We start from the raw sequence: 13000 nt of genomic DNA on the forward strand, positions 1-13000 counted from the left end.
GTGAGTAACTTTTCAGTGTAGTCGTTTGTGAGCATAATTCAACCAGTTCACTCCCATTCAAACAAGGGGGCTATAAAATCGTATTCGTGAGACTTGTTTTGAGGAATAATCAGTAGAGCATGCAACGGTTCGGTCACGTGCTTTGCATGCCGAATCGAACTCCACACCACTTCGGCGGCATTCTGTACCCTGCGCACTGTAGATTCACATTATCTAAACTCAAACAGGTTGAAAAAATTGAACGGAGACAATGATGACTACTGATTATGATTTAGTTCCAAAACGTAGCACGGAAAATCATGGATGGATCTTGATCCTGAGGAAAAATTGTAAAGATTATGAATGCTGTCCGTGGTGTACGTACTCCAGGCTGACGAAGATGCAACTGTTAACCGGAATCATCCAGGATGTCCGTTTCGAAACTTGAGTGGTTTCGGCAGGTTAGGATGAGACACCCTGCTCTATCACTGTGGTTCTCCTTGAATATCAATCTCTGGTTGAGTACACTGAAAGATTGCATGGCAGCTAAGCACCAGTTCCAAAAACCGATTTGTATATGATCTGGATGATAGTTTAACAGCAGCAGGGCAGACGGGGGTTTTCTCAACGCTAACCAGGTTTTGGAACAAATTCGATACCTTTGAGATCAGATTGGATTCATCATCATCATCGTCATCCTTGTCAGCTGTGGTAATAGATTCTATCACGTCACAATACCCATGGGGCTAGCTGTAGATTTTTTCGTTCCTGGAACTGCCGATCGAAAGATTAGTCTGGGAGTGCACGTGGAGAAATCATAACACCTTATAATGGTACGCTCGTAACGTTTCTTCAAACTCAACACTTCAGCTCAAAAACCATTTTATGTTTAGGTGTCTGGCCTAGAATTCGGGTTTTATATGTCAGTTTGAGGGGTCTGACAAAATTATTTAAGCGACCCGTCTGAGCCCTTCACGCGCTTTAACAATCAGTCTAGTTTGAACGCTATCTGGCCAAATCGATCACGTAGGATTTGTTTGTACTTTTTTTCCGGAGTTTCTGTGTTGAAATTCCTTTCGAGTTACAGTACGGCACATCTACAGAAATACCTGTCCTGTTCATCAATCCAACATACGATCGAACTTAATGGTGTGCTACAACTCTCCGATTAAAGTGAGTATAACTCCCACACTATTGCGTCCCTGATATTCGTGAACACAAATACAATCTGAACACATTGATCTTTTTTATAGAGGAAAATGTTGGTAGCTCAATCTTTGCAACTTCCGGACGAGTTCACCCAGCGCAGCTTCATACGCTCGAATCCGGAGTCGAGTGCAGGACTGATCGCAAGGGAACAACATTCGTGTGAGTCCAAAAAAGCTAAATTATGTGGATCGCTGAGATTAGAACTGCACTAAAATCAACCATTTGAGGGAAACACCGTAGAGCGCAAGGTGCGCGATAACTGATAAATAATGACAATCAAAAGTACCACTGAATAGCGACATATTCTATGGGTGAAGCACCGATGCTCTACGATGCAATCAATGAAGGTAGACAGCGCGATCCGGACTAAAACGAACAGGTCCTGTTCACTACTTTGAAACCAGAATAAGCTGAAAGTTACTCACTGCCAGAAATGATTAAAAACAGCCCAAAATGAATCGAAAGTTATCGACCCAGAAGCAGCCGCTGAACCCTTTATCGACTAGTGGGCTGTGAATGAAGCAATTTCACTGAGCACAGTGGGGTTGGTTTCTCACACCCGTCTTAGTCGAACGACTCTCGTTAGCGTACCTGTTCTGGTGTTCGTTTGATCTGCCTTCTGTTCTAGTGGGAGGAAACAGTATGCCTACTGATCTGTTACAAAGAACTGGATCTGAATTGCGGATTATCGATATCACGGCCCTGACCGCGAACTGGACATCAAGCGAAATATGCTAATTGTTTCCTACAGATGGAGAGGAAGAGCACCAGTAAGATAAATCCAAAAGGATTATCCGAAGGTCGGGACAAAGTATGTTGTTGGAAGAGTGTAGAAAACTGAGAATACGAGCCAGGTCTGACATCAGATCAGCTTGAGAGTGATGTAGGGCTTTTGTCGGTTGTGGGGCATCAGATCAGCAGTGGCGACGTTTTACCGAACCAACGCGTGCACTAAATGGGTCGTTGCATCTCATCCGCCAGTTTCATTATTCCAAGTACTCACTACTACAAACAAGGTCCTGAGGGAACATGGCCGGAGGGTATTCCGGGGAAAAAAGTACTACTGGAGAAATAACTTAACCTGGAGTTTTGTGAAGGATGAATCCATGATCAGAATGACACCCCCCACCTGATAATTATGTCCGCGTTCGAACCACGGTTTCGAAAGTACTCTAAAATGTGCGACAGTTGCGACCGCTGATCATTGAATCCAAAATACAGTGCGCACTAAGATCGAAGTTTCACTTACATTTCAGCTAAAAGAAAAGTACTGAACTGCACCCGTTCATTCGAATGGTAGTCAGGTCAGGAAAAACTTCACTCGATTACTTCTTAGGCAGTATATTTTCTTCCATGAAAAAACAAGGCAGAATAGGAACAATTACCGGAGAACACCCGTTTCTGTCAACAATTTCGTCAGGTTTAATCGCAGCACGTCGGGTGCCACGTCCAAAGGGGTTTTTCCAGCCTGAACAAGGGATGTAAAAGGATCGGTTCATTTGTCACTACTGACCCAATGCGAGTGGTCACAATTAAAAAAAAACAGTCTGCCATGGAGGCGCCACTGAGGGGACGCGGTCACGAGAACAGGCGAAGCCCGGATAAACTGATGAGGGCGCCAAAGACACAATTAATTAGAACGGCTCTAAACCTCTGCTGAAATCGGGCGTCGCAAAATAGACACTATGAGACGTTTGGCTCGCGGACGTTCCATCGACCCGAATAGCAGGACAAAAGAATGAAAACGAAGTAGAAAGCCCTATTCGAAAGAATACACACTACGGAGAGGCGATAAAATCGGTACCACTTCGGCTGGTTCGAACGGAACTGAGGTTTTTATCAATCAAAAAACAGCGCTCACTTTGTTTTTGTAGGAAACGGAGGCGCCAGCATCTAGAAGCAGTCGTACCGCTGACATATTGTCTTCCTCGCAAGCATAGTGACTGGAATGGTGAACAGATAAAAGAGAATCATCATCATCAACGACAGCATGACATCAGTGCTCAACACCAATGCTTCACTGCCGTACAGCCATGACTTATTTGAAAGCCTTATTGTAAAGAAAAGAATAAAGGTGGATGGGGGAGGGACTTAGTGCTAGCTTAACACAATCATTCCGAGGTGCCTACACCAAGCACATAGATGTGGATGGTAGAAAGAATTTAAACAGGCGGTATGAATTGGAGTCAACTGACCATATTATTCGAAAGTATGCCGGTTATTACTTGAGGGTTTATGTACGTCCGTGACCCATTGGGCTATGCCGCACGACATTTCCAGAGTCCCCCGAGACCAAGTTAGCCAATGGATAGAGGTCCGACCAACAGTCAACTGGTCTTCTAGGTTGCAAATTTATAACATGCGTGGCAACTTATCCTTTGAAAAAATGCCACGCGGTGTCGTTTCCCGCCAAACAACCGCCTTACGGTCAAGTATTTGGACCCACGTCTTTGGTGGATGACCTTAGTCGTCTTCCTGTCCAGCTCTGACAGCCGACGTATAACCATGAGTGGCATAGTTTCAAGTGACTATCACGTGGTCCCATCAGCCAGGTTGCCTTATTTGTTGCGTACATCACGGCCGGTAGGCGAAAACTGACTTCTGCTGACGTCTCCCCTCTTTCTCTTCCAACTATTCGTCGGTTACACATTGGATCAGGGACCATGAGGTTTCAAAATGGACACAATCAGTGGAGGAAAATTGTCTCTTCCTGGTTATACAGTACCCAGAAATATTCCAATGAATTTGACGTCTAATGAAAAATAACAGGTGTGGCCAAAATACCGTGCAATTCGAAGGAAGTACAATGACAAGATACCGGTCGAGTATAAATAGCAGCAAATGAAACAAGAGGGAGAAGTCTCGTTTTTCACTCAAGGCTCTAGGTTCAGATCATCCAAAAGACCATCAGCGATATGTGAATCTACAAGGTCAAACATGCATCTGCTTAGTTTCCAGATCACTTTTTTGATCACACGCGAACTAGAAGGATAAAAAAGGGTGCTTATCTGGCTATATCAAAGTCAACATCAGTCATCGCAGTGGAACTTCAATACCATACAACCGCGACAAGTTTACTTGGAGAAATCCACACTATGATTAGGAAACGTCAGGAAGCTGGATGAGATCGAACGGAAAGTGACAAAAGTCAGTCAAGGTACCTCAGACGGACCTCGTAGATGCTGTGTACTGGAAGCGTTCACAGATGGTCACAGATTGGAACCAGTCAAAAGGAATTAAAGCGCGTATTACCAGACAGAGAGCACGGATCTAAATACAGACTGAGTGACTGACGACGAACGTCTGTTGGGCTCCCTGGTATGGAATATCACGCGAGCAGTCTATCAAAAAGTTCTCTGTTTACGACATTCTCGATTGAGATAGCTAAATGATGGGGTCGGTTGGTCAGTATAGACCGTAGTGTTCATGTGACTGATTCCGACTAAGTGGTTCTGAGTGAGAATGGTTCCAGAGAATCGACCAATGGGCACCTTTTCCGCTGGGTCGATCAGTGATTTGCTCTACCGCTATTATACCTTCACGAAGAAGCATATATCCCTGAGATACTGTAAGCAATACACATAATTCACACGCGCTTTCATTCTGACAAAGGCTAAATTAACAGAAATTAAGTTTTCGGATTCCTAGTTCAACTTGACAATGACTGGTGGGAGTAAGCTGTGAAAGTTCGACAAACAGTCCTTTAAAGCTGAAAAGCTGTTTTATCCCCGTCGAGAATTGCCACACTACACTAAACACCCTTCCGGTGTTTAGCTGCCAAACCACCAGAGGGAAGCACGAGGGCTGGGATACTGCCACGTTGCCCAAGCCTAGACAGAGGAAGTCGAGAGGCAGAGGTCGGGTTCGAACCACGGACCTTCCGGTCAGTAAATTCACGCACTAACCACTGAACCATCTCGCTCACTGGTACCCATGGGGATTTGAACTTTATAAGTAGAAGCTAAAAACTGTCGGTTATCAACGAGTGACTGATCTGCACTGTGAAAGACAAATGGGAGAAAAAATATTGATTCAACTAACAGTGGAGTAGAGCCTTCGTTGTCGGCAATGTTTGTGACATCAGTAGAGGATGCCTGTTCAAGAATCAACTTGACCATATCCAAATTTCCTTGAGAAACGGCACGATGAAGCGGAGTGGTTCCACCCCAGTCACGTATGTCCACGCGAGCCCCGGCACTCAACAGACACTGGGCTATCTGGGAGAATGCAAAGGTGGTAAGGAACGAAAGGCTAAATCGTCAGAGTTGGACTTACATCGGGATAATGTTGGAGAAACAAAGTCAGACAACAGGAAAAATCTACCAATGTTTGGTTGACCAGACACGTGAGAGTGCAATGGGCGAATCACGTTATGATTCGTGAAAAATAGCTCTTACGATCAAACCAAATTAGTTTGAAAATGAGTGTATTTCGCTAATTTCGTGCATTTTCGTTTCAAGTAGAACATAAGGTTGACGGAAACTCGGGGGGACTACGCCCACCTGATGCGCCCAAGAAGGGCGACATCGGTCGTGGACTGTCGGGGAATTTTCAGCAACCTTATAAGTAGTGCATTACGGATATACATGTATCGCGATATCTCGAATATCTTAGCGACTGAAACATGAGGCGGCCTGGTGCAGCACATTCAGTTGCCTGGAAACATCAAAAACGAGAGATTCAAATGGGTTCCAAATTTGTTTGCAAATGACTGTATTTTGCTGAGCTCTTAAGATCATCATGTTCACTCAATCTGCTTAAATTCTTGGCGCGTTGATGAATCGCACCCGCAAGGAAAGAGTTTGATTCTAGGGAAACGTAGGTCACAGCGTTTTTGTTCAAACTAGGCGTATAAATCTGCACTCCCTAATAGAGTACACCTGAACTTAACACTTCAGCATGCTATACTGAAAATACACCACACTGAACCGATTGGGACATGGCTGGACGACAGTGCTGTCCCGACAATCCGATGCTATCTTGTATAATTTAGATAAATGCGCTTCACACTTGCAAAAATTATTAGTAACAAGTTCGAGCCCCACACCTGCGAATGGCTTAATTAAGGTCTACCTGAGAGCGTTGAATAACTTTCCGTGTTTGACTCTCGGTGTCTTCGAGTGCGGTCTCCCGAGCTTTCAGTGAAAAGTTCACTGATACTCCTGGATTCGGGTATCAATCCAAAACTACCCTCCTCTATCTACCAAGATCATCGGAGAACGAAAATGTGGCAGCAATAACAGTCGTACAGAATGTACGTGGTTTAAGGCCGTAGATGACGATGGATGATAATCAACCAACATGTCAGCCAAGTCACATTGTCGCCGTCTTGCTCAGACTACACTTTGACCAAAGTGTGCTCGTAATGCTCTGTTCATTTCTTAGTTAGACTAAGAAAGAACAAAAAAGCTTCGGGTTCGAATAACTTCCCATGTAGAAGCACACCATTTTTATTCATGATCATCTGCTTCCTAAATTCAGCGCATCACGAAGGAAGTCACACAAATGTTTTAAAAAATCATGTACGATTGGGAAATTGGCTTTCTAGCAGAATGGGACACCTGCTCAGTAAATCCAATTAGTCTTCCCAAGATAAATAAAAGCCATGGGGAGAATTTTGCAGCAGGGTTGAGAAACCGGGGATGTTCATTTGAGAGTTGGCTAATCTCCGAGCAAGATGGTGGCGATAAAGGGACCAATCGTGGTTCGAATCTGCGATCGCATGCGGAGAGATTAATGTTGTTCTGTTTGCTGCTCAGTGGCAAGAACATCCTAGAATGGTACCCTGCATTTGAAGGACCTGTGAACCACGTCCGATTTAGATTCTACTGGATAACAGATCCGCCCGTTACTCGCGCTACTTTAGACTCCCACCTGATTTTGACGAAGCTGCCCTGGTGCTGGACTCAATTCTCAAGAGGTTACGCCACAAACCATAGTCTATGGTACCTGAACAATGCAAACGACGGGGCGACAAGAAAACGCTATCACGACCTACCACACCCAATCAAATTCCTTCAACGACGGCGTCTGCAGTGGCTATGGCATCTGCTGCACAGGGACTACGTTGGGAACATCAAGCAAGTCGTGGATCCTATACCATGTCAGGAATGCGATTGTCGCCTTGGAGGACAACTGAAAACGTGACTCAGTATATGGACAACAGCGACTCCGCGTGATATACAAAGTTAGACACCCGGGGCCAGCACCAGAATGTGATTGGTTCAGATATGTTAGCTGATCACCAGTAGCGCGTATCCGAGACATTCCTGAAGCCGACTAAATAGCAACGGGGTGAGGAACACTCGTGCAAACACCTAGGTTCCGGGGATACAATCATTCGGTTTCTGAAACCGCAAAATACAATAGAGATATTTGACGAAGTGGAACAGTCCGACGCCAAATCGCCCACATACATTACTATACTTTATAAATCGTGTATTCTGAATGAAACATGTCAGTGAACCTATGCAATTGTCAACCCCCCTCCCAAAGAAGAGGGCAAAACTAGTCAGTGCCTTTATCATTTCTGACTGACAAAATTGAAGGGATCCGTTGCAGCTACATTTTAATGTGGAACCTACGCGGAGCTGAAGACCGATAATAGCTGTGCCTCTGTTGTGACTTGATGGGCGATCGTGCAACTCTGTATCGGTCCCTTGGCTTCCTGCTCCACCCACTATGGTATACCATAAATCCGGCTGCTCTACACAGTCCTTTCTGGAGACAAAAGAAAATTAGTACAACCGTATTTATAGAGTAATCACAGAATGTTCCACAAGGTCGTGCTAGAATCTCCGTGAGAGGGCGAGAAGCGTCGAGTTGAAGATGCTCGATCCGGATTGGCTGGCTTTATAACCAATCAGATCATGCCTCCGCTTGGTCCGTATCCTGCACGTGACACCCGTCCAGATAGTGTGATGTTCGGTTATTAGGGCGGCTGGCCTCCGTACAGCCTCTCGGCCGCTCTACACAGTCCTTTCTGGAGACAAAAGAAAATTAGTACAACCGTATTTATAGAGTAATCACAGAATGTTCCACAAGGTCGTGCTAGAATCTCCGTGAGAGGGCGAGAAGCGTCGAGTTGAAGATGCTCGATCCGGATTGGCTGGCTTTATAACCAATCAGATCATGCCTCCGCTTGGTCCGTATCCTGCACGTGACACCCGTCCAGATAGTGTGATGTTCGGTTATTAGGGCGGCTGGCCTCCGTACAGCCTCTTACAGAGTACCGCACATCAACAGATTACAAGCCAGTGTTGTGAGTGATGAAATCGACATATGAACGGTAGACTGAATTTTGACCGACACTAGCTCATTTTAACCTTTTGCCAAGTCGATGTGAGCCCAAACACTGATGTTCAGCTCTAGAGAGCGCTGTCCGCGCAGGTGAAGATATTAATATTAATAGTAATAGTAATTAATATATGGTCAGGGAACGTTTTTCTTGAGGGGGAGGATCAATTGTATCGGTACAACTTGGTATTATTTTGGAGTCCTTCTTCCATCTTAAAGTTACCTATACCAGTGACCACCAATCAGTCTACTCATTCGCCTACGTTCAAAGTCGATAATGTAGACATCTCCGGTGTCGTCTGTATGCTGTTTGCTCCTATTCAGCTCTGCTGACATCCCAAATACACTTTAGGGCTGAGCTGCCGAACGTGTTCCTGGTTATTCCAAACGCGGACTGAACAAGATCCAAGAAGAAATGCAACTGAAAGAACCAAACCGGTGTATGAGCAGGCAAAAGAATGAACAGACAAGATTCACATGTCCAAGTCCGCATATTGTAATGACGGTGTTTTCCTCGGTTTAGTTCTCGGTCTGAACCTCCCGAGCTAGCGTTCTCACCAGAATCAACTACATATGGTGCACACGGTCTACTAACACCCAAAACAAGGACAAGAACAGTTATACAGCGCGTCGCATACATAGTGTACACCGCGATTGCATTCTGGAAATTCTGGTGCCTTGTGGGTGCGCTACTGACAACTAGCATTGGGCCAATACTGGGTCACGACTGGCTGTTGGGCCCAGGCTTTCGACCAATCGGAGCTCGCCTTAATGCCGGACCAGCAAGCGGCTCGAACTCTTGGCAAATCTTCTGCGGGATTGGCTTCTCGGCAGTAGCAGCGTCTAACTGCGAGCAGCAAAGCGGTACCGGGGTGGAATCCCGCCCGACACATCTAACTCAACAGGTGAAAAGCGCAACTTAACCTGTGGTCAACTATACAAAGCTCATTACGTGTAAGGTGGGTGCGTTCAGAGTATCACTTATGTGTACAGCAACTTCCGACTGGCAATGCCGGTTCGAAAAACTCATCAACGAGAGAGAACCTCCTCACTCTTGCTCTAAATCCGAATAGAAAACGAGGAGAAACAGTTGTCTAAAACGCAGTGAACTCACTTCCAATCGATTCTTAGAGGCTGCATAATGCATGGGACGTTGTCCGGTTGAATTAACTGCATTCACATCGGCCCGGGCCTCTTCGATGAGGAACTTGGCGACTTGCGTGCGGCCAGCAGAAACTGCGATCATTAATGGAGTCCAGTCAGACTGAAAAAGTAACAAAGTAAGTAAGAAAAGACATCAGTTTAGTTATAAAACCGTCAGACAGGCGTTGTTCAGGGGAATGACATCAAACACGTCAAATAACGTCACAAAGCCTTTAACCATTTGTACCCACCTCCGGAGAGGGACGTGGAGAATATCAGTGATATTCACATAAAACTAGGCTGACATACGATCATGTCCGCTGGGGAAAAAGGAAACTGGAAAGCGATTTGCAAACAAATTTGGTTCTGCTAGAGACTCACCCGGAACCCAGCCGGATCTCTCGTTTGTGGTGTTTCCAGACAACTGAATGTGCTGCGTCAGGCCGCCTCAAGTTTCAGTCGCTAAGATATTCGAAATATCGCGATACATGTATATTCGTAATGCATTACTCAAAAGGTTGTCGACGAATTTTCAGCAACCTTATGAGTAGTGCATTACGAATAAACTGGAAAGCATTCAGTGTATCATAAATCCAGTGCGCATGTAGTTCCTCACGCCTTATTAACGAATATCGTCCCGTACTGTAAATAAATGACGTATTGAATTCCTTTCGTATCGCACACTGAGCAACGTGGCATTACCGTTTAGCGCCAATCACCCTTAGTGCCCACAATCGCTGCCCGATAGACGGTATACCAATGGGATCCCCGTCCGGCGCACTTTTAGCAGACGTTTCGTCGGCCCAAATCACCAGTTTGATACATGCGGCATTAAACCGACAACACGTAAAATATCTCGTTTGTGGTAATCCTCAAATGAATATGCGGTACGAAGACCGTCACGTGTTTCAGTTGGTACGATATTTGAAACTTATACTCATAAGGTTAGTGAAACCTTTTCAGCAACACGCGACCGAGTCCGCATTTGTTGTGATTCATAAAGTAGCCCTAAGACACCACTTCATCGACTTCCGTTGGAAAGTGAGAAAGACCGGAAATGCCTTCGAAGAGAATGGAAGTTCTTGTTGGAAACACCTTTGTTCCAAGCAATCCTCATGTGAGAGTAACGTACCCGAAAAATTTCAATCGAAAAGTTTCATGAAACCTCATGGATAGTATGCTACGTCTATCGAATATTGTACCCCCTGCAGTACATTCGGTTGAAAAACTCAACGGATTCTTGCGTCAAAACCGAATTGGCGTATTGAAAGAAAGACTTGCTTTGATACGCTCCGTTTAATTAGGAGATATAGCCCTCAGAGGCCATTGTTCGCCATGAACAAGACGTTCATGGCTGCCTAGTTGGATGTACCGGCCAAAACTCACCCACTGCCTAAAAGACAGTTCAGTTCAGTTCTGTCCAAACTGTTCGTTCCAGATCCATTTAGCTGCAGCTGTGATGTCTGGCGCTGTTGTCCAAAAGAATACGAGATCGCGTCCCACCTTCTCTGTTTCAAAATGATTATGAGCGGGTTGGCTTTTCGAATGCATTTAGTCTACTGTACTCGGTGTGCAAACATTACTCAAAAAGACTTCACAAAAGGATGCCATCAACTGGCAAAATTAGAATTTTTAAACCTGAGGCCGACTGTGGCTAAAGCGGTACCGTTCACTGCGGTAGGAGTGTGAGAATAGCACGGTGTTTCCTCTAGATGATCAGAATTTCTGTATTTGAAAAAGCGGTAATAGTGCTTCTTCCAGAGGAAGGACAGGTTGGAAATGGTCAGTTCCAAAAACCGATGTCTCAACCCATGAGGCGACTGTCGGCATATTATCAAATTCCGTCAAAAAACGAACAGACGTTACTGTGGGCCCAGGAAGGCTGTAAACATCAGCTGTGTGAGACAGCATTGAAAGAAGGACAGTTACGTCTTATTAGCTGCGATGTCTGGCCAGGGCAGCCTACTGCATCATCATCATCATCGACAGTACGACATCAGTGTTCAACACCGATGCTTCACTGCCATAGTTGTGAATGCCATGGTTATACCACGGCTGGGATACTGCCACGGCGCCCACACCTAGACAGGTTAGGGTCCTCAACCAAAGCCTTTGGCTCAAAAGCCTAACCGCAAGGCAGCGGTGTTTGGCAGGAAATGCAAATGCACTCTACCATTTCTACGGAACAAGTCGCCACATGTTCTAACCCCCAACCTGGAGGGCCAAGGGACTGTGTTCGTCAGACCTCTAACCATTGACCAACTTAGTATGAGAGACTGTGTGAGTGTCACGGGGACATGCTCCAGCATAGCTCAATGGACCGCTGAGGTGCACAAGCCGTCACACCACGGTAAGGTCCAGTCTCTTTGTGACAGCCTACTGCAACTAATTGATGACGCTACTACAGCATCGGCTTCGGGGAGAGGGTCCTCCACAAACAGCCTAATAACCGTTACCTAGCGGTTCGGACTTTCGAGTCAGGTTAATCGTCCCACTGCATTGTGAGGTACACTTTCAGAGCGAAAACTCACACCAAAGAACCTTAACCAAACCACTTTCTTCGGTCCGGCAACCAGGGAATACGAATCGCTCTTACAGCTCTTCGTTCACCGACCCGCTCTCACAGCCCTCTCAACTAAGCTCTCCAGACTTAGTTCGCTGTCAATCACTTGACTACTCAGCCCGTTTCCAAACTTCTCCCTCTCTGACAAATTCACAGGATGTGCACTACATTGTGGCTTTTAATATCCGCAGTCTGTGTCAAACTGGTCAGCAGGTATGTCTTTATCGCACTGGACACCTGGTTTCGGTCAGCATCAATGGCAGTGGTTTTCCTAAGTTATAGACTTTTTCAGTCACAAGATGTGGACAAACCTTTAACACAAACGTTAACACCATGAAAACCAACCCTGGATTCATTAGGGCCATGTGGCCAACCAGCTAGCTTCGACACAAGATTGTCGCTCGGTTTGGAGCACCCGCACAACTACGACATTGTGCGGGTACGTACATCTATTCGCTGCCCTTCTGGAAAATGCCAGCTGATACATGACCATTCAGTGGACCACGTGTAAAACGTCTCTGTAGGCCAACACCATCGGGTTGAGTTGACTGAAAAGCTTTCAATCCCAATGAACACTAGGTCTCGTCACCATCTTTGGTCTCACTGACACCATGGAAACCATAAAAGCGACAAACTTCCGCGAGGGTTTACGCGGTACCCCCTTCCTTGGATGAACAGGGAAGGGTTGGAAAATGGAGAGGGCATTTGTAACAGGAAAGTCTCACTCCATTCTAACTAATCCGTTCAACTCGTCCGAGGAGTGCGGATGTTAGCGAGATTTCTGACGGAGATGAGACCCCAAACCATCCA

General features: G+C 45.7%; 2 protein-coding genes across 2 annotated transcripts in view; one reads left to right on the forward strand and one right to left on the reverse strand.

The window, feature by feature from the left end:
• Positions 1-297: 297 nt before the first annotated feature.
• The window catches only part of T265_07694 (hypothetical protein), a gene marked incomplete at both ends in the record, with an annotated part of 16850 nt that continues 4147 nt past the window's right edge, over positions 298-13000 (reverse strand). Inside the window, 5 exons of the mRNA XM_009173282.1 lie at positions 298-316; positions 2574-2656; positions 3050-3131; positions 5230-5405; positions 9599-9748. Coding sequence (XP_009171546.1) covers positions 298-316; positions 2574-2656; positions 3050-3131; positions 5230-5405; positions 9599-9748 — 510 coding nt within the window. The remainder of the gene's footprint in view (positions 317-2573; positions 2657-3049; positions 3132-5229; positions 5406-9598; positions 9749-13000) is intronic.
• Positions 5334-5525, forward strand: T265_07693 (hypothetical protein; the record flags this gene model as incomplete). The annotated part of the gene is made up of 1 exon (XM_009173281.1): positions 5334-5525. The coding sequence occupies one exon, from the start codon at positions 5334-5336 to the stop codon at positions 5523-5525; it is 192 nt and encodes a 63-aa protein (XP_009171545.1).

This window comes from Opisthorchis viverrini, assembly GCF_000715545.1.
Source record: "Opisthorchis viverrini unplaced genomic scaffold opera_v5_182, whole genome shotgun sequence".
NCBI lineage: Eukaryota > Metazoa > Platyhelminthes > Trematoda > Opisthorchiida > Opisthorchiidae > Opisthorchis > Opisthorchis viverrini.